Genomic DNA, 21,592 nt, shown 5'->3' with positions numbered 1-21,592 from the left:
CCCGCCCTGTTGGACTGATGAGGCTGAAGGTTTATTTCTGAATCAGCAGTGGATGAAGGACTGACCTTTGACCCTCACATTTGTGTTTGTGGTGTCACCCGTCCTGGACCTGCTCTGATGATGTAGCTGCCGTCTGTGTGTAGTTGTGTTGCTGTTGCAGTGAGGCGAAGAGAACGCCTTCCTGCTGACGTCGCTCTGGTGGTGAGCTGTTTAATCAGTATTTTGATGTTTGGTGACGTTTCTCTTTTTTATGTCAAATCAAAATAAAACATGAAGCATCTTCTGTGTGACTTTCATTTATTCACATCTTCGTCACAAACGTGTGTGTAAAGAACCTGAGTGATCCTGAATCTGGTGTTCGAAGGTCAAAGGTCATGACTGAACCACAAAAACACAAAAACACTGACTCACAATCTGAACCTTAAAGTCAGGATTTCAGGAACTTTGTGATGTCACAACAGTCGCATCCCCAAGCTCCGCCCACCTGACCCCATACTAACCTGAGTGCTGATCTGAAATGTACCAGATTTATGTTGGATCAATCAGAAAACAGGATCAGATTCTCTCTCCTGATTGGCTGACTGAGATATAAAACCACTATGAGCGTCTTATGGATATCACCCCTTCAAAATAAAAGACTGGAGAAGTTATATTGCCCCCCCAGGGCCAATATATTTACACTTGTTTTTCTCTCTTGTCTTTCATTCATTTTTGCTCACAGTATTCTGGGAGGTTTGGTGTCTGTGAGGAGAGACAGTCTGGACGTCTGTCCATCATCATCATCGTCCTCGTCAGGAGGAGAGATCTGATTGGTCGGTGCTGGGACGATCTCTGCAGGAGCGGTTCTTCCTGAGTCAAACACTCCGTTTGCTGACTCACGCCTTTGTTCTTTCACAGCAGAACCAATGAAATGCTGTGGGAGGGGTCGACCCCCCCGACAAATGACCAGCTCTGCAGACTGAAATCATGCAGAGAACCGTGAACACAATCTGATATGGTCCTAATCTAAACCTCAACCTAAACCTAATCTAATCTAAATCCTAAACCACAGCGACTTCTTTCTCTCTGTGAAGAATTAATCTGCCCCATCTGTCTTCTTCTGCTGTTTAAAACAGCGCCAACCAAGAGCTGCACACACACTAACAGTAACTGTAAGTCAGTTTTCAGGGGCAGTCAGTCTCAGATACCGTGAAGCTTTAGCTAAATGCTAATATGCAGATGTTCACCAGCTGTTTCTTCATCAGTCTGGGACAGATCAAACGTCCCGCAGCATTTCACCCATAATGCATTGGGAAATGGCCTGGGACCGCCATCGTCTGCGACATGTTTTATATCTGAGTAAACTTTGTCTTTCAGATCTGAAGAGCTGGAAGCATCTGATTTAGAGGACAGATGGACGGCAGCTCTGTGATATACAGATATACATCATCACTTTTCCATGAAAACAAATGAACAGAGACTGTGAAGTGATTATCCATCATCGATCGAACAGTTCAGGTTCAGGTGGGACAAACTGACAGATCTGAACTCACCGTCATCCTCATTTTCATCCCCCAGCAGGCAAAACCTCCCCAGAGTCTGAGCTAACAGTGTGTTTGTGTTGAGGAGATAGTTGTGACTTTTTAATCCTCTGAGTTGGTCATAATCCATCATCTTTGTGTGTGTAAACCACAGCAGTGAAAAGTCAGTCAGCATGACGGCTCGGCTTGCTGCACACACACACGTTACCCTTTAGACACAAAGATCTTCCCTCTTATTCCTTTCGGATCCTGAATTATTGAAAGAGATGATCTCCTGAATGTTGTGGGGCAGTTGAAGTGGGATCAGACTCCAACAGCAGCTTGCTGTAAATCCTCCACTTTGGTCCAAATCTAAATGTCCTTGCAGACGTTGCTCTGAGGTTCAGTCATCTCAGGCCAACGATTTTATTGGTACTGAACAATTTAGTTTTGAAGTGGTTTAAGCGAGCAGAACCTAATTACAGGATTCCCCCCAAACCCCCCCGGGAGACCGGCGTCAGCAGAGCAGGGATTAATTACAAACCAGAGAGGAAGGGGGTCAGACAGGAAGAGACAGACCGAGAGAGGGGGAGGAGAAAAGACAAAAAAAGAGGAAAGAGTGTGGACAGGAGATGATGAAGAGGAGCGTATTTCAGAGCGTAAACTCATCAGTTTTCTTCGTGGACTTCAGACATACGAGCAGAAGTCAATGAGCTTTCCAACGGGGACACGATCAAAACTGACGAGTAACGACCTTCATCACATCCCACCTGCCCCTTTGACCCCGCCCCTCTGTCCCTAACGGCAACAGTACTCGACATTAAAGGTCTCAGATCTCAGACTTCTCCTGTTTGATCTGCAATGCTCTGTGTTTAATAAAAACCAAAGTGAAATGATCCTGAGTCAAAATGTTTTTCTGGAAGAAGTTCAGGGAAATTCTGAAGTGCTGGTTATCACGTTTTTAAATCTGAACATCTCCTCATACGATCAGATGTCCCCAGAGGCCACGCCTCCTCGCTCAGCCTGATTATCCGAGGACATGGAGGAGGAGGAGGAGGAAGACTGACATCTGCTTTAAGAAAACACTCATAAAGATGAAAAGACGAGCTAAATCTAACTCTCACACCCACATACACACAGGACGCACAAGAAGACACACAACCTAGGAGAAAGTTTCAGTGTGTGTGTTGGTAACAGACAGAACAACCCAGAAGGCCGGACGACCCATTAGACCCCCGAGGGCGGGTCACATCCTCAGCTCCAGCTATGAGGAAAATGTTTACTGAGCTCATACATGCAGTCAAAAGTAACCATTTTCCCATAGACTTCAATACAGCGGAGAGACCTGATGAGACGAAGAAGAAAAAAAAACATCAGACTTTAGTTTAAAGACTGTCCATCTTGTTTAAATAAAGGTTTGAATCGGTGAGGTGAGTCACGGCTAAAAGTTTGTCTGCAAATGTAGACGAGATCGGCCAATTGGAAGAAAAGAGGTGTTGTCATGGCAACACTATTCACTTCTTCAGCCTGCTGCTGCAGTGGCTGCTGGGAAACATGGGATAATTGGCCCAGTAAATAAAAGAGCAAAACAATACACACACACAGAGAAGAGGCCCCGGGGGCTTTTCCAGCACGTTGTGTTATCAGGTTGTCAGTTTATTAGGAACACCTGGGTTAATCCTTCACCAACAGTTTGTGTGGAGATTGTGTAGTTTCACTGAGTTTGATTCTTGTGCTTTCAGTTTGTCATCAGTTCTGAGCAGCTGCTCTTCAGACGGCAGCCAGGCCTTTGACAAAGTTCAACAGTTTTAAGGCCTCATCATTCTGTGAAATGATTAAAGTAACAATTTCCCTGACGGAGACCTCCCAAGGGATTAATAAAGTCTATCTTATCTTATCTTATCTTAAGTATATGTATATATATATATGTATATCTTATGTACTTAACCTCCATGAAAATGTGCTTCTAAACGAACAAAGGGATCCTGGAGTCTTCCTCACGGTGAGCGGCCGTCCTGACTCTGGAGCTGTGATGCTGCTGGCGGATTAAAGCTAAATTGACAGTGTAGAGCGGCGAGTCCTTTTCTTGTTGTAACGAGACGACGACATTGTTTCACCAAAGTCGTTTTTCCATCCATCAGTCCATCACAACAGCAGCAGCACCACAGGTCGTTAAACTGCAGCAGTGTCCGTCTTCCTTTCATAGAAATTTTCCCTCATGTTAATTTGACTCTCAGAGCGCCGCCGTCTCTCTGCTGCCCCAGCAGCTCCAATTTTAATGGACTATGGAGCGAGCCAGCAGTGAAGTGGAGAACAACAGCGGAGGGCTAAAAACGGCAGCGCCAGCTCTCAGGAAGGTCGTGGACAGGACTGAGGTGTGAGGAGTCTCTCTTCCGTTCTTCTTTTTAAAATGAAATAAAATGCAATAAAAACGCAATAACTTCCTGTTGGCTTCAGCTGTCAGTGATTCCACAGAGGGACAAAGGCCGCCCCCCCAGATCAAAGTGCCGTTTCATGGACGACGGCGTTCTCAGCGAGCTGGGATGACTGATAATACGTTGCTGGTTATCAGTCTAGTCACCGCCCCCCCCCCTCCATTCCCCGCCCACTTTGACCCTTCATTTGAACCAACAGTATTTGGTCATAAACATTTTGGAGCAGATTATCTCTGCCGCCATTCTGATTAATCTTCATGGTCACCAAACGCCACGATGATGAGGTCAAAGGTCGAAGTGATGACCCTGTCTGTCGTTGAGTCACGTGGTCAAAACAAACCTCTTCGTCCATCCACCATGTTTCTGTTCCACATTGAGTCCACTGTGTGTGTGAGGGAAGAGGTCGCCTCAGTGTCCACAGTTTGACGGATCTGAATTCTGAGTGGAAACCATCCCTGCAGACACTTTAACGATGGCGTTCAGGAAAGGTCTGTCTGTATCCCGCCTCACACTGTCAGACACACACAGACCAACAACAGGACAAAGTCACAACAGCCTTCTCCGAGCTGCTCAGTCATTAAATGGCTGATTATTCAAAAAACATCTTTTCCTTCAGCTGTTTCGTTCAGTTTCATCACAGTCCGCCCGCTCCGCTTCAGCTGCTGCGTCGCCCTGACGACGGATGACATCATGGCGTTGTCTGATGTCACCGAGCTGATGCTGTGTCAGATTCAGAGTCCATCAGGTCAGGCTGATGTGATAACAGTGGTTATGTAACCTCAAGCTTTGCAGTGCATCATGGGAACGCTACCAAACAAAAACAGACCTCCAGCTTCAGCCATCTTTGTTTGTTTCCACCTCTGGAGACAGATGGTGGCCAGAAAATTAATGAAGTTTGATGCTCAACGTTTTCTTCTTCACTGGAAAGTAAACAGCTGTTGATGTTTTCCTTCTGTCCCTGAAGTATTCATCATTTCCTCAGTTATTGTTGTTGTTGGTGAAAAGTCCATTTTTCTCTGGAGCCAAAAACAAAAAACGCTCAGAGAATAAATTTAACACAAACACTAACTGATTGGGGAGTAAAGGACCGGGACCAGGACCAAGACCGGGATCAGGACCAAGACCGGGACCAGGGCCGGGACCGGGATCGGGATCAGGACCGGGACCGGGATCAGGACCAAGACCAGGACCAGGGCCAGGGTCGGGGCCAGGGTCGGGACCAGGGCCAGGACCGGGACCAGGGCCAGGACCGGGACCAGGGCCAGGGTCGGGACCAGGACCAAGACCGGGACCAGGGCTGGGACCGGGATCGGGATCAGGACCGGGACCGGGATCAGGACCAAGACCAGGACCAGGGCCAGGGTCGGGACCAGGGCCAGGACCGGGACCAGGGCCAGGGTCGGGACCAGGACCAAGACCGGGACCAGGGCTGGGACCGGGATCGGGATCAGGACCGGGACCGGGATCAGGACCAAGACCAGGACCAGGGCCAGGGTCGGGACCAGGGCCAGGACCGGGACCAGGGCCAGGGTCGGGACCAGGGACCGGGACCAGGGCCGGGACCGGGACCGGGATCAGGACGGGGACCGGGACCGGGATCAGGACGGGGACCGGGATCGGGACCGGGACCGGTACCAAGACCAAGACCAGGACCGGGACCAGGACCGGGATTGGGACCAAGACCGGGACCGGTACCAGGGCCGGGACCAGGGCCGGGACCGGTACCGGTACCAAGTACCAAGTACCAAGTACCGGTAACAAGACCAAGACCAGGACCAGGACCGGGACCGGGACCGAGACCAGAGCAGGAAAACGCTGTCATGGCTGAAGGAGCAGCGCAGCATGAAGACCTGAGTATCAACACTGACAGCCGATTGGTGAAGAGAAAGAGCCAATCAGGGCGACTCACACTCAAAATAAAATGACAACAAAATTGCTTCAACTAACCCACAACGTAAACTGTGACGTTACACAGTCAGAGACACAAAACTAAATAGTTGACTTGTTGACAGATTATTGTAAAAACATGAGAGCGATAAAAAGAAAACACAATTCATCATAACAGATAGATCTGCTCTGGTTGTGTTGTTGTTGTTGAACTGACGGGTCCATTCATCACTGCAACAACACTGCACGGTCCATTTGTATCAGTGTCGAAACAACCGACCACACACACCTCGCTTCGTCTATGAGCGACAACAACACAATCCACTTCAGATGCTGAGTCCACGAAGGCCTCGTCAGGATGAAGGCAGAGACGAATAAAGAGTTTTGTTCGAGTGAATACAGGAAGTGGGTTTGAAACGTGACAGCAGTTTTTGTTTGTCGGTTCTGACTGAATGATGCCGCCGAAGACACGGCAGGAATCAACTGTTAATCGACTTAACGGGCAGAGACGATCCGGTTCAGCTGACCCGGAAGTCCACCAGACCAAAGTCCACCAGAGACCAAAGTCCACCAGAGACCGAGGTCTACCAGACCAAAGTCCACCAGAGACCGAGGTCTACCAGACCAAAGTCCACCAGAGACCGAGGTCCACCAGAGACCAAAGTCCACCAGAGACCAAAGTCCACCAGAGACCGAGGTCCACCAGACCAAAGTCCACCAGAGACCGAGGTCCACCAGACCAAAGTCCACCAGAGACCAAAGTCCACCAGAGACCAAAGTCCACCAGAGACCGAGGTCTACCAGACCAAAGTCCATCAGAGACCAAAGTCCACCAGAGACCAAAGTCCACCAGAGACCAAAGTCCACCAGAGACCGAGGTCCACCAGAGACCGAGGTCCACCAGAGACCAAAGTCCACCAGAGACCGAGGTCTACCAGACCAAAGTCCACCAGAGACCGAGGTCCACCAGAGACCGAGGTCCACCAGAGACCAAAGTCCACCAGAGACCGAGGTCTACCAGACCAAAGTCCACCAGAGACCAAAGTCCATCAGAGACCGAGGTCCACCAGAGACCAAAGTCCACCAGACCAAAGTCCACCGAGGACGTTTGGATTTAATCAGGATTTCATTAGCAGGCCATTTGTATCCCAGAAAATAAAAATATCAGACTGGACAGAATTAAAGGTCCACTCAGCTGTCAGATTTACTTTAAATACTAATTTTAATGTCGCTGCTGCAGCCTGACGTCCGTTGGTCCAGTCATCACCTGCTGGCTGACCCCCCAGCCTGCTGTCACATTGATGACTCCTGTTGCAACAAAACCAACCTGGACCTGAAGTCCAGAGACCAGGTTCACACCTCACCTCAGGTACCAACACCACAAGTCCACATTGGTGCTCTGTGATGATAACACACTCTGACACACACACCCACACACACACACCTTACATCAGAAGAAGATACATTGACATCAGGACACGGCACCATCTCCTGTGATCTGGAGGATTTGGGGCCAAGTCATCACCTTGAACCAGCTGTTGATCCTCAGACCTGGACTGGTCAAAGTTACACCCTGAACCTGGACTCTGATCTGAAGAACCTCAGAGACCTTTATAGGAACTCGTATCAACATCAGTCTGAACTGAAGAAGCCAGATGAGGTGAATCATTTGTGGAGTTTTTAGATAAACATCTGCGGACTAAATGTCCAGTGATGTTAAAGATGAAGCTCCTCATTTGATGTGATGTTGACCTCAGAGATGATCGTTTAAACGGCTCTGCTGTGGAGGAGCCGACTCCAGCAGAGGAAACAAGGAAAGGTCAGCACAGAGACGACTGCAAAAAGTGAGCTTAATGTCACTGAACAGGCGCCCCAGGGCCTTCTGGGAGTGTGAGTTTTACAAGTTGGAGAGACTCACAGAATCTGTGAACAGGGAGGGAGAAATAAATCCAGTCCGGTCGGTCCAGGTCTGTGGACCCTGAAGGTCCGATGGAGTCTGTCTGCTGCTCATTAATACGTATGTTGACGAGCGTTTATTGAATGTTCCCATAATGGTTGTATCCTGTTTATTTCACGTTTTACTGATTTATCTCAGTAAAACAAAACAGCAGCTGATTAATTTTCACAATTACAACAAAACTCACAAGCTGCCGGTTTTTTAGAATCGTCTCCAGCTCAGATTTTCTGTCCTTAAGTCAAATAAGATAAACTCATCTAAACACAGCAGCTCCAACAACTCACCTGTGACCTCTGACCTGTCATGTGATCATAAGGTCACTTCATGCCTCAGAAGACGAATGTGTTTGTGCCCATCGGTGATAAAACTTAATGTGGAGCTTAAATCAGGTTTTCCTGCTGTTCTTATTCCAGCAGGTCTGTGATGGATCCAGCTGCAGGACTCAGACTCTGTCGGAGAACGAGCTGCTTCGGGGTCTAATAACTTCTGAGCGAAGAGCTGCTGGTGCTGCCGAGCTAATTTTAACCCTCCGAAATGGCAGGAATTTAAAATGGTGTCAAATGAACATCTGCCCTGCTGAGGAGACACAGCGTGGAGGAGGGAAATAACCAGGAGCAGTAAATCAAAGTTCTCGGCCGTGTGACTGATGGAGACTGATATAGAAAAACTATTCCTGGAAGGATGAGTCACACCGACAGACTCCTAAAAGTCACCTGTGGGAATGAATGAGGAGATATATTTAATCCTGGACTAAACGTTCACAGCCGGAAACTCAAATGAACTAACTAACTTATTAAAACAGTTGACTTCAAACCCAGAACATCCACAGAAATTCCAGGACAGACCACAAACAAACGTGACTGATGACATCATGAAGGTGAATCCTGAGTCACGTGTTCCCTCCGTTTATTCATGTGAGGAAAAGACAAATATTAATGTCTGTGTCAGCGGGTGGCCCCCGGGGGGCCCCGAGATATGAACACAGCATCAGTGTGTGTTCGACCTGGGCACAGATGAGAACATCTGTCTGTACAGCTGTTTCCAGGTGTCATTCTCCGACAGAGAAGTTGAAGCTGAACAGATTTCTGATTTTAAAGCATCTCTGTTGACAAACCTCCGTCAGGAAACAACAGAAACCTGATTCAGAAACCTTAACCCTGTTCCCACATCACTGAAACAAAGATCAGGACTCACCACAACCACAGTCTCCATCAGCTGCTGCTGAATGGATGATGACGACGAAGCCGTTGAGAACAGAAGAAGAAGAGGCAGACTCCTTGTTGTTCTCTGTTTAATCGTTTTTGAGGCTCCTGGAGGAGCATAAATATCTAACAGAGCGAAAACATCCGTTTGGTTATTTACAAGTAAATAAATGAACAACTCACAATGTTCAGAGTGCCGGAGGAGGAGGGGGGGGGGGAGGAGGAGAGGAGTGGGGGAGGGAGGAGGAGGGGGGGAGGAGGAGGAGAGGAGTGGGGGAGGGAGGAGGAGGGGGGGAGGGGGAGGAAGAGGAGGAGAAGAGGAGAGGAGGGAGGAGGGGGGGGGAGGAAGAAGAGGAGAGGAGTGGCGGAGGGAGGAGGAGGGGGGGAGAGGAGGAGAGGAGGAGGAGGGGGGAGGAAGTGGGGGAGGGAGGAGGAGGGGGGGAGGGGGAGGAAGAGGAGGAGAGGAGTGGGGGAGGGAGGAGGAGGGGGGAGGAAGAGGAGGAAGAGGAGGAGAGGAGTGGGGGAGGGAGGAGGAGGGGGGGAGGAAGAGGAGGAGAGGAGTGGGGGAGGGAGGAGGAGGGGGGAGGAAGAGGAGGAGAGGAGGAGAGAAGTGGGGGAAGGAGGAGGAGGGGGGGAGGAAGAGGAGGAGAGGAGTGGGGGAGGGAGGAGGAGGGGGGAGGAAGAGGAGGAGAGGAGGAGAGAAGTGGGGAGGGAGGAGGAGGGGGGAGGAAGAGGAGGAGAGGAGGGGGGGAGGGAGGAGGAAACTACAGTCATTTTACTGCCCTCTGTGGCGTGATGGTCGATCTTCCTGTTCATCGCCGAGGCCCCGATTCCTCCACGAGGAGGGAACAAAGAATCAGAGGCAGTTTCTGCTCTGAACATTCAAAAATGGGTCGTCGGCTCTGTTAGCTAACACATAAAACACGCTCCACTTCAGCAGCAGAGTCAGCTGACCTTCCGTCAGCGACGATGGGAGTGTGAACAGTCGTGGTGTTGGCACTCCGGCACATTCGCAGCTCGGCTGATTGTGTTCGTAGAAGTTCAGCTGACCGAAGAACAAGTAAGGCCAACACGACATCTGACCTCTGACGTAACAGTAGCTCCCTGCCGCCTTCTGACCCACAACTTTCTCACAAGTGAAAGAATCTGAACTAAGAAATATCCAAACAGGAGCCAAGTAAACAGGCTGATGCCCCCCTTCCCAGACTGGAGGTCAGTGGACAAGGAAGAATAAGAGGGGAGGGGTAAGAAGAGGAAGAGGAAGGGAGGTGGAGGGTGTGAAGGTTTGTGCGCATCAACTCAGAAACATGGAGGTAGACTCTCCATCACGCCACAGAGTCACCAGCTGAAAACTAAACGTCTCCTCTGAGGCTCATCTGTCGGGGGGATGGGAGGATGGAGGGGGTGCATGGAGGCCAAGGAAGCACATTGTTTAAATGGGCAGCTGGAAGGTGATGTCCACTTGAGCTTCTTTAGCCAGAGAGACGATTTCAGAAAGTTTTACAACCTGGGGGGGGGCAGGAGGATATTAGGTTCATTTAGCATTTTCTCTAGAATCTAAAATTTACAATGATAATTTCATTTCTGTGTCGGTACCATTTTGGCAGCCTCGTCCAGGTCGTCACAGGCCAGGATCTTCAGGGGGCTGGCAGCAATCAGAGCTTTAGCATCGTCCACCCTCGTCCCTGAAAAACACAATTCTTTTTTACTTTCATTTTATTTGTTTATTTTTTACCTGTCCATTTCAGCGGGTAAAAGATTTGAGAACTAACTCTCATTTACAAACATGACCTGACCCTTAATCTAATTTTGTTAAATTGGATTAAGGATCAGGTCTGTGACTCTGTGTTTAATTGTCTGATAATTGTATTTGTTGTATTGATGAATTCTTCACACACGGAGAACGGAGCTGATGAAGATGATGAAGGTGATGAAGAGTTGGATCATTGTGTTCCCATCTGACAGAAAGACCTGACAACAGGCCCTTTAATGGGGTAAGAGGAGGAGGTTTCCTTGTCGTACCTTGTAACCGCACTACGATGGGGATCTTCAGGTCCAGGTCTCTGACCGCCATGATGATGCCCTGGGCGATGACATCACACCTCATGATGCCTCCGAAGATGTTGACCAGGATGGCCTGAACCTGAGCAACAGCATCACAACTTGCACATGAACCCATATGTGATATTACAGTGATGTAACACAAAGCGCTGTAATAGGCTGCCGGTTCTTACCTTCCTGTCAGAGGTGATGAGTTTGAAAGCCTCAGTCACCTGATGAGCTGTGGCTCCTCCTCCCACATCCAGGAAGTTGGCTGGAGTGCCGCCATGGAGCTTGATGATATCCATGGTGGCCATGGCCAGACCGGCACCATTAACTACAGAGAAGAGAGGTCAGAGCTCAGAGTGAGAACGCCACATTCTGATGTTCCAACACATGAACATCAATTCATCAGGCTGAAACTGACTCCGCCCCTCATAACTGTGATGATATCAGTGCTTCCAGCTGGAGTCACAGTGCGGACACTGACCCAGGCAGCCGATGGTCCCATCGAGACCGATGTAGTTCAGGTCCGCCTTGGCGGCCTGTCGATCCCGGGGGTCCTCCTGGGTCCAGTCCTGCATTTCAAACACCTTCTTCTGGCGGTACTCAGCGTTAGAGTCAAAGTTGATCTTGGCGTCCATGCACATCACTGGGAACACACATTATCGTGGTTAATCTTCATACACATGAAGTGCGTGTGCGTGTGTGTGCGCGCGTGTGTACCAACGCCAGACGAATCCTCCACCATGGGGTTGATCTCCAACATGGAGGCGTCGTATTTGATGAACAGGTTGTACAGTTTGACCATGTTCTCCGCTGCCTCGTTCACCAGCGCCGACGGGAAGCCCATCTCCTTCGCCACCTGTGACATCACAGAACATCACATCACTGACCACACCTCCGCCCACCCCCTGTGACCCAGAAGCAGATAAGCCTAAGAAGATGGATGAATAAATGAATACCAATAAAACTAACACTCAAAAACAGATGAATTCTCCAATCGATCACAAACATTTTTAGAAAATTATGTGGTAATAACGAGGAAGCAGAATAAGAAGCAGCTTCTGTGCTTGAGTGGAAACAAAAGCTGCTGATGTTAATGAGCCCCGTTCAGTTTTACAAACACCATCCCAGGAGACAGAAATAACCAGTGAAGGAACATCAATGAGCTCCATCCACCTGGAGAGCTCTGCAGCTCTCCTGTCAGATATACTGAGCCTCACTATGACAACCAGCATATTCAATATTCTCCGCCTGCCAAAGATAGGTCCATCCGAGAGGGGACAAAGGACGGAGACAGAACCTTCAAAAATCAAGACCAGATACAGGGAGATGCTAAGAAAACACCATTAAAGTGTGGGAGCTCATCTGATGACATCATTATTAACCAGTTTGGGATTTTCAGACATGAATATTTCTGAAGGAGCTGATCATGTGATCTTCTGAACATCATCAAAGTAAATTTCATCCTGTTGGGACTTTAACCCGTCTACAGGGACCTTTACTGTTTTAGAATTAGAACTTTTTCTTTCTTGTTATTGCACAAGTTTAACCAAATTGGATGCAACCCTTAAGGTGCTGGTTTAAAAACAATTTGAATAAATACTTCACATTCTGTGGGGATCGCACAGGTTCAAAGTGCAAATTCACAGTTCATATTGTTTAAAGTGACTGAAGTGACTCGCATGTTGACCGTGTTAAGTGCAGCTAAGTGCTGCTCCAAATGTGAGTCACTCTGTGACTTCAGCACTTTATTGTTTTCCTCCAGAGAAATAAAATACCCATCATCCCTCTCTTTCATCCTCCGTCTGGCCCTTTTCCATTTCTGCTGCAGCCTAAAGCTCCACCTGCCTCCATCTGGGGGATTTTTGTACCTTGACCGCCTGCTCCATCTTGATGCCCTCCGCAATATCAATGGGTTCCTTCACAATGGCGTCTGGGTTCTCTGCTGCGACATCTTCGATGTTCACACCTCCCTGCGAGCTGCCGATCAGGACGGGGCCCTGAGGGTAGGAAGGGGAGCTGATGAGGTTTTTCATCAGAACGTCAGACTTTGAGCCTCAGGTAAATCTGATCAGGAAAAGTTCAGCTGGTGAATCCTGTTTAGAAAACTTTGGACAGCCTCTCAGCTGGATGAAGACCCAGCTGGACTCAAGACCCGGTTCATCAGAACGGACCGTGATCACACAGCTCAGAGATCAGTCTGAAGGGAGGCTGAGGGCTGGCAGCCACAGATCACATTGAGGTCTGGTTCCAGACCAGAAGCTGATTGGTCTTCACCTGTGGTGATTTGCTGCCATCTACTGGTAGAACTCAGAACAACCAGCTGAAACAAGTTCCTACAGCTGATGTTGAATAGTTGATAGGGGTGTGCACAACACATTCCTACGATTCAGAGGGGGGGGGCTGTTCCTTAGCCCAGTCTATTACACCACATTCAACATTCATTCATGGGTAGGGGGGCATGCATTATTAGTGACCAGCCTTGGAGCATTTTTCTGACAGATACGTTCCTTTATATTCCAGGGAGGGGGGGAAAAAAAAAAAACACGGCCAGTTCAGTGTTTATAATGAATTCTGGTGACTGTGGATTTTATAGGGCCCAATTCACTTTTTACATATTTACTTGCTTTTTTTTTTAATAAAGAGACACTTTTATTTTTGTTACTTAAGAAATATGTGATCTTGCTTTTATGCAACAATTCAATGTAAGCATGGATAAATGTTTGAAACTTAATAAATGTGAAAAAGACTGTCATTCTGTCAGACTGGAGTAGATCATGAGGATCCTTTGCACACCTACAGATTGAAGCAGAAATCATTATGAATCAAATCGTTTTGAATTGAACCGTAGTCCAAAAAAATCAGAATCAAATCATGAGATAGTAAAAGATCCCCCCAAATAGTTGATGTTATTGAACTGTTACTCTATTTATTTACTATAAAGGATTTAGTACTGCAGACTGCTGCTCGGTGTGTGTGTGTCACCTGGTAGGACCTCTCCATTGTGATGGCGAAGTAGTACTCTCTGCGTGGATACCTGCGCTCACAAATGAACACCTGGTTGCAGATTCGTCCCGCCTCCCCGGTCTGTTTGGTGTACAGCTTTCGACCAATCATCTGTGACGAAATGTCCCGGGCCTCCTCCGGCCTGGAGAGGAACAAAAGGAGGAGGAAGAATGAGACAAGGTTTCATCTCACACCTGTTGATCAGTGTTTTGATTAATTTATTAATTTGTTTGGATGAATGAAATTGATTCTGGATAAAATTATGGAAAATTATTTATTTCACTCATTGAGGTTTTTGTTAAAAAGACAATTGTCCTCTCCCGGCTCCCGTAGCTCAGTGAAACTAAGGATCAGCTGATGATGAGGAGCTCCTCCTCCTCAGCATGATGTCAGAGGTCGTGATATGAGTGAATTAGTTCAGCAGCTGGACTGGCGACAGCGCCAGCTGCTTTTACCGTGGAAACAACAGGTGTCATCAAACCAACCAGCACCTAAACATGAAGGTTAGTGACTCACGAGTAGACGATCCTCACTCCTCCCTTCAGGCCGCCCTCAAACGTCCCCTTCCCTCGGCCGCCAGCCAGAACCTGAGCTTTCACCACCAGGTCCTTTGAGCCTGACACACAAACAGACACAAAGACACACAAATGTATAAACTAGTACCAGAAATGGAAGGCTGAGCTGAAAGATGCTCAACAGATGTGAGCCAAATGTGAGACCTGATGAACCAGCTGAGAATGTGCTCTTTGAGAGGAGGATTTAAGGTGGAACTGGTCTGAGAACAGAATCAGATGTCACCAGGTTTAAGGTCCAACTTCTTCTGCTGCTTCTCATGAGTCAACTGACACCACAGAGGAAGGTTGAGGCTAAGTTTAGACTGTGTGTGTGTTTCTATCTACATACTGAAGCGCTTTGGCTTCAGCTGTTTAAAACACACACACACGTCCTTGAATACAACTGAAGTGCGTCACCGACACTTGTGTGTCAATGAAGGCGACTTGTTCTTTAACTCTCTTAAAACCAACACAGTGTTTATACTAAATCTCCTCGTAGTGTCTCTGACTCAGTACAGACTGTTCTCTGTAATCGAGGAGAAAAGCTCAGAAAACCAGAACTAAAAACACACACTGAATGTTTCCTGATTTTCTAGATAAAAACTGGAAAGCAGAATAGAATGGATGGATAGACACACAGAATAAAGCAGCAGAGCTCCAGTCAGAGTCAGACTGCTCCAGATCTGATCAGTTAATCACTGAAGTCAGTTTCAGATTGGACAGATCAGCTGATTCTCTTTAAGGAGGAAACAGGAAGAACCATCAGGCGGGATAAAAGCTCTGAAGACCAGCTGATAGAGACACTTCTTGTGGACTGAAGATGGTCAGACTCAGACTGGTGTTAGTTCCCTGTCTCAATAATTCATCTATGAGGTGATTATGTGTTGACGTCATGTGATCCCAGCAGCTCACCTATCTGCTTGGCCACGGCGTACGCCTCCTCCGACGAGCTGGCCACCATCCCCTCAGGTACAGAGATACCCGCTTCTTTCAGCAGCCCGATGCTCATGTACTCGTGGAGGGACAGATTCCTCTGCTGCTGCTGCAGTTGGGGGGGCTGTGGCTGGGACACATGGCCCCCAAACAGGCCTGGAGACCCCATCAGGACCTGCAGGAAACACTCATTTAACTCCAGAACCTCAGAGCTTCAAAAACAAATACGTCCAACATGTTTCCATCAGATGAAGGACAGAAACTGTGTGACTTCTGTGTTATGTTGTTTGGACATCATGTGTAGCTCAAATAAAGAAGTTAAACTAAAGTCTCCTTCTCACGCTCACTCACTCACTCACACACTCACACACTCACTCACTCACTCACTCACTCACTCACGCTCACTCACACACACACACACACGAGAAGCAGTAACTTGATTCGAGAAGTGAAACCAGGACAAAGTGGCTCCATGTTTCTCAACACGCAGCTGGACTCAAACACAACACCACTTGTCCAATGGTGATGTCCACTGCTGCATCAGTGTTTACACAACCGACCGAGCGCGCGCACACACATACACACACACACTCACGGGCAGGGAGCGACTCCACTGGTGGTAAGAACTCTGATTGTACTGAAGTCTAGGGAAAATGTCCCTCCTCCCTGATTTATCAGCTCAGTAAATGTTTTCCTGATGAGTTTATGGTCTCAGTCTCTGATTTAAAGTCATTAATATGTTGTTTCAACATAATGTTGGACTGTTTGCTTTAGAGTCTAATTTATAAACATGAATATAACAAGAAATATCAGCCTGTTACACACCAACAAACTGGACTGATGCATGTGAAGAAATTAACCTGATTCAGACTCTCTACACTCAATCAGGATCACTACATGAATCAGGTTGGAACAGTTCCTGTCAATACCAATAATAGATAATCTCTGTCTGTCTGTCTGTCTCTCTCTCTGTCTGTCTGCCTGTCTCTCCCTCTGTCTGTCTGTCTGTCTCTCTCTCTCTGTCTCTCTCTCTCAGCAGGTTTCTTCTTCTCGTTCTCACTTGTTTTACTGATTTATGAGCAGAGTGAAGTCATCACACACACACACACACACACACACACACACACACACACACACACACACACACAATGTTGACCAGGAGCAGCGGCTGTTCGTGCTGCGTCGGGCCGCCTCAGCAGCTCTGACAGGCGGCCCCGCCGAAACTGAGTCTCCGCTGCTTAGCATGTTAGCATGTTAGCATGTTAGCCAAAACAATCGCGAACTCAATGAAAGTCAAATTTGTCCCCGTCACTGCTCCATCTCGGCGGCCGTCAGAGCGGCCGCGGACCGCCGCTCCGGGAACCGCTGGCCCTCCGCTCCAGGCCGGACCCAGACTCACCTTGGAAGCGGAGCTGATCGTGTTCCGGGCCCCGGGAGTCCTCAGGCCGGCGGACAAACGGCCGCAGAGCAGGGACGCCGCCATGTCTCCCTCTATAGCGGAGTAGTCACTGCGCATGCGTAGTGAACAGCAAAGTCAGGCCCCTTCGTGCTGCCTTCGGAAATATCGGATTTGATATCATCATTTCAAAATAAAAGGTCAAACCAGAACAATTACCTCAGATTTCAATTTCGTGCTGCTTTATTTTTCTGTTGATCAAAAAATTCCACAGTGTTTTGAAATAAAAACCAGAATCAAAAGGTTTTAAAAGGCCAAGAAAATGTTTAGTTTGCTATGACCCCTCAGATTTATAGGATGACCTTTTGGGGCCAAACGAAACCATCTAACTGTAAATAAAGGAGTTCAAGCTTTGATTCATTAAAACCAAAATGATAATATCTTGTATGACTATTTTTCAGTGACAGCAATGGGTACTTTGTTTATATTATCTACATCTTGTAGATCTGCTTTCTTAAATCAAGTTTTTCTCCATCAGCTGATGAGAAGTTTTATATTAAGACAAATCTGTTGTTAAGTAATGTGGATATGACGAATAAATGAAAATCTCTTCTACTTCTTCTAAAAAGACTGTTGCATTATTTTAAAACTGATAAACTGCTGCAGTTTGGGATAGGGCTTGTCAACCAAAATGCATACTATTTCTGACAGCCGCTGACACTGTTCACAAAAAGGCCTCGGACATCACAGTCAAGGCCACAACAGTGTAAATATAACCTCCCTCTAGCCTCTGGCCCACTTTAACACATCAAAGGTGGAGACTCTCAGATCTTTTACGGAGTAAGAACCACGACAGGAAAGACAAAGTACTGAAGTTACTGAAATCCTACTTCAGTAAAGTACAGTGAACTGACTGTTTAACATAAAGAGCCAACATACACACTACAGGAAGTCTGCTTTAACCTTTAAGTATAAAACAATGGAAAAGAGCAAAAAAGTTGTACCACACATCTTTGTTAATCAATTTAAAGTTTCTGAAATGTAGATGCAGATCAGGTTTCACTATGAACCAAGAAAAAACCTCATGTCTGACTCTGACACAGTCTATCCAAAAGGTGTTTATTTACAGGAGTGGTTATGTACACACTTATTTACACGGAGGTAAATTAACAGCATCTGTCCATGTTATCACACTGCACTAAGAACAATGGCTACAACCAACAAACACACACGCACTTTATCATTTGTTTCACTTGTCAAGTCTCAGTGGACAAACCCTCTTTGAACAGGTTTGAGTTTTCCCTTTGGACAAAATTTAAGGTGGAGATATTTGACCCAATGGCTTTCAGTGGTGAACACACACACACAGACACACACACACTATTTTTCAGTCAGAATCACTGCTACTGCTGGAAGAGTCGGTTGACATTGCCTCCACATCGTCCTCGTTCTCCTTGTTGTGACCCGGAGGCTCCAGGCCAAAGTCGTTGCCATGGTGAGGAGGCAGCATCCCTACTGACACGTCTGAGGACTGCCAGGGGTAGTGAGGCGTCAGGACATCTGGAGGGACAGAGGACAGGAGGCGGTTCTGACAGAGCTGATGAAAAGCATCACAGAACTCTGACAGAGCTTCCTGGACCTACCTGGCAACCTCCCAGCAGCGAGAGCATCTCCTGGCAGATGTCCGTTCATGCCATTGGTCGGGAGGTTGGCCATGTGACCCAGCATCCCGCTGCGCATTTCCAGGTCAGTGGGGTAGGGACGGCGTGGATCACCTGGACCAAACATTAGCAGACATTTAATGAAGAGCAGCACGCCCTGGGCTGAAGGCCAGCAGGGACGGTGAAGGTCCTACCTGGCACCCAGTTGAGGGGCGCACACACGGCGTTACTGGCACTGATCCTGTGAGCATATTTGATGATTTCCTCTGATGAAATACTTCCTGTGCAGAGCAGGTTAACAAATTCAGTTAGTGGACAAACCATCCCACCAAGACCAGAATCTGTATCTCAGTCTGGATCAGACAGTCTCCCACCTCTCCGTGCCTTGTCGATGGACTTGAGTTTCTCTTTGGCCTGGTAAACAGCGGTGGCCTTGAAGAGAAAGAGGAGATTTACACCAACAGAACCTGGAATGATCTGTCTCACACACTGAGGTCTAGGGATGCAACAGTACTCTGTAAAATACCGAACCGTTTGGTTCACCCTGCTAGGAACAATAAGCCCTTATGTCCCACGGGTTTTCGGTTCGTGCTTATGGCTTTATAGGCTACTGTGTGTGTGTGTGTGTGTGTGTGTGTGCGCACGCCTGCCTGACTGTCCAGGTGAAAGCCCTCCCCAGCAAGTTAATGTCCAATCACTGTTGTGCCTCCGCCCACTCACCGTGACGAACCTATCACACTGCAACTGGAGCTGTTGCAGCTCTCACACACAGAAGCAGGAACACTTAAAACTTCTACCTTGAAAACGACAACTTTACCTCTGAATGCTCCGGACTCGCCATTGCTGCAGGATATCTCTGATAGTTTGTATGAGACTGCTGTGCTCATGTGGGTTTGTGTGTAAACAAGATCCTCCTCTGGTTGCCTTAGCATGAAATCTTACTCTATCTACTCAATCATCATCACCCCCCCCACGCTTGAGGCTGGCTGTCTGAGAGCCAAGTCAGATGGCAGCTTCAATGAGTGGCTTCATTTCACACTTCATAACGCTCCACATGTAATTGTCTGTAACGGTGTTGTTTGACTGGTGGGGCTGTCCTGCCTCCCTCCCACACTCATCTTCATCTCCTGTCCCTCTCTGCAGTTTACTTTCTAAATAAACTGATGTGTATATCTGCAGATCTTTGATGTTGTGACTGGTCAGATCGTCCTCGTGGTTTTCCTATTTTTGTCAAAGGCCGAACGTCCAGCTCCGATGGAGGATTTAAAGCTCTCAGTTATAGACCTGTGTCTCTCAGAGTCCAGGTGTGAGACCTGACCAGAACCACCCACCAGGATGTGTTCAGCCTCCTTCAGCTGCTTCTGGAGCTGCTGGATGTCACTGTCTCTCTTCTCCACCTCCTTCTCCAGCAGCTGCATCTCCTGGTGGACCTTCCCCTGCTGCTGGGCCACCTCCATCAGCTCCTGGAACTCCCGGTCTCTCTGCACCAGCAGGTCCAGGATCTGAGGACAAAGACCACAAACACCAGTCGGTTCCCTTACAGCCCGCCGTCCGGTTCATTGTCTCCGTCTGTCTGCCCCCCCGGCCGTTACCTGGACGTCCTCCCCCGGCTGGGGCAGCTTCTGTCCCCGGGACAGAGCGAGCATCTCGATCAGCTCCCTGGAACAACAGGAGGCGGTCAGAGCAGCTCCGGAAACGCGTTACTGACCGAAAACAACCGGAAACCGCCACAAAGCGTCGAACCTTACCGGGATAAGACCTCCAGGTCATCCAGCACCGACAGCAGCCGGTCCTTCGTCGATTTCTCCGCCAGCGCCGCCATGGTTGCCTCCGGCTGCTGCTGCGCAAGACAGGAAGTGACGACACCTGGAGTCACCACAATAAAACTCCGCAACGCCACCTCCTGTGTCGGAGTGTGTGAAAACTGTTTCCTCCAAAATCTCAAAAAAGAATCACTTCTCATGGTTTATTCTTACATACGTATTAAAATCTTCATTTGAAATTATTTTCAGATTTTTTTCCTGCAATTTGAGTCAGACTTTCTGAAGACTTTCTACATTAGTTTTACTAAATTACTCCAATATGCAAAAAAGTCTGTCTCTAAACGAATTACACAAACTCTTTTACCAAAATATTTCATACACGTGTCATTTTTTAATACCTACAGCTGTATTTAATGCCTGTTGGCCTGATGCCAGTGACATCTACAGCCAGCATGAGGCGACACCTTAGCTAACTGTTGGTTAACTGTTACTACTTCATTGGCAGAGATCATTGGCCATTGGCCAATCAACAGTACTCGGTCTCCACACAGATGGACCTTCATCCACCAAGTTAAAACGCAGTCCCCTCCACCAACAGAGTTGAGGCCCCATCAGTCTCAATGGACCCCCCTCTGCATTCTGCATTCACCTTCGTCCTCGCTCCAGGCTCCCCATCCTTTGCTGTCTCGCCCGTCCTCCTCCTCCACTCCACCAGGTGATCCAGACTCAGAACCTCCTACATGGACTAGTACAGAGGGACTGAGACTAGGCCCCTGTGGTATGTGGATAAATAAGGTGATCAGAGCTGCAAGAGTAGCTTTTGGAGACTGAGGCAGGAACAACTTCCTTTAAAAGACAGAAACCTGGATCAGGACCAGGAACAGGAAAGAGAAAGAGAGAAGGAATAAACAGGAAAGAATAAAGAGATGTCTGGGAGCAGCTGCTGTAAGAATCAGGAACTTCCATGTCTGTGTGGTTCCTCTCACCTGTGACCTTCATGGTCCACGTTTACACAATGTCAAACACAAATGATTAACTGCTCTGACTTACAAGAAGATCCTGGGGGAGAGATTCAAGGAGGGTGGTGATCTTCTGAAATCATTGACAGAGTCACACTGATAATTAAACTGTGGAGTAACAGCATGAAGAAACTGTTGAGGTTTAGTTAGAGTTTAATCACAGACTGCAGGAACGATACTGAATATTCAGCTCAGTCCAGAAAATTCTGTTCAACCTTCAAAACTTTATTCATA

General features: G+C 47.9%; 2 protein-coding genes across 2 annotated transcripts; both read right to left on the bottom strand.

The window, feature by feature from the left end:
• Positions 1-9,625: 9,625 nt before the first annotated feature.
• On the bottom strand, positions 9,626-17,023 carry sucla2 (succinate-CoA ligase ADP-forming subunit beta). The gene is made up of 11 exons (XM_029530492.1): positions 16,919-17,023; positions 15,499-15,694; positions 14,549-14,648; positions 14,012-14,174; positions 12,898-13,026; positions 11,747-11,885; positions 11,511-11,672; positions 11,215-11,357; positions 11,003-11,123; positions 10,577-10,665; positions 9,626-10,487 (listed from the first exon to the last, which is right to left on the bottom strand). The coding sequence occupies exons 1-11, from the start codon at positions 17,000-17,002 to the stop codon at positions 10,413-10,415; spliced, it is 1,401 nt and encodes a 466-aa protein (XP_029386352.1). The 5' UTR covers positions 17,003-17,023; the 3' UTR covers positions 9,626-10,412.
• Positions 17,024-18,001: 978 nt separating this feature from the next.
• On the bottom strand, positions 18,002-20,427 carry med4 (mediator complex subunit 4). Its single transcript, XM_029530795.1, has 7 exons — positions 20,325-20,427; positions 20,169-20,235; positions 19,908-20,078; positions 18,951-19,008; positions 18,771-18,857; positions 18,559-18,690; positions 18,002-18,475 (listed from the first exon to the last, which is right to left on the bottom strand). The coding sequence occupies exons 1-7, from the start codon at positions 20,396-20,398 to the stop codon at positions 18,303-18,305; spliced, it is 762 nt and encodes a 253-aa protein (XP_029386655.1). The 5' UTR covers positions 20,399-20,427; the 3' UTR covers positions 18,002-18,302.
• Positions 20,428-21,592: the final 1,165 nt, after the last annotated feature.

Source organism: Echeneis naucrates, chromosome 21, assembly GCF_900963305.1.
Source record: "Echeneis naucrates chromosome 21, fEcheNa1.1, whole genome shotgun sequence".
Taxonomy (NCBI): Eukaryota; Metazoa; Chordata; class Actinopteri; order Carangiformes; family Echeneidae; genus Echeneis; species Echeneis naucrates.
This window is presented reverse-complemented; position numbering and strand designations above follow the sequence as displayed.

Coding starts and splice junctions, on each gene's coding strand:
- sucla2 (XM_029530492.1), bottom strand. CDS start 17,002: ATGGCGGCGTCCCTGCTCTGCGGCCGTTTGTCCGCCGGCCTGAGGACT. Junction 14,649..15,498: donor CGCCGTGGCCAAGCAGATAG/GTGAGCTGCTGG, acceptor TTTGTGTGTCAG/GCTCAAAGGACCTGGTGGTG. Junction 10,666..11,002: donor CATCGTAGTGCGGTTACAAG/GTACGACAAGGA, acceptor TGTGTTTTTCAG/GGACGAGGGTGGACGATGCT.
- med4 (XM_029530795.1), bottom strand. CDS start 20,398: ATGGCGGCGCTGGCGGAGAAATCGACGAAGGACCGGCTGCTGTCGGTG. Junction 19,009..19,907: donor AGGAGGCTGAACACATCCTG/GTGGGTGGTTCT, acceptor TTTCTCTTCAAG/GCCACCGCTGTTTACCAGGC. Junction 18,476..18,558: donor CGCTGCTGGGAGGTTGCCAG/GTAGGTCCAGGA, acceptor CTGTCCCTCCAG/ATGTCCTGACGCCTCACTAC.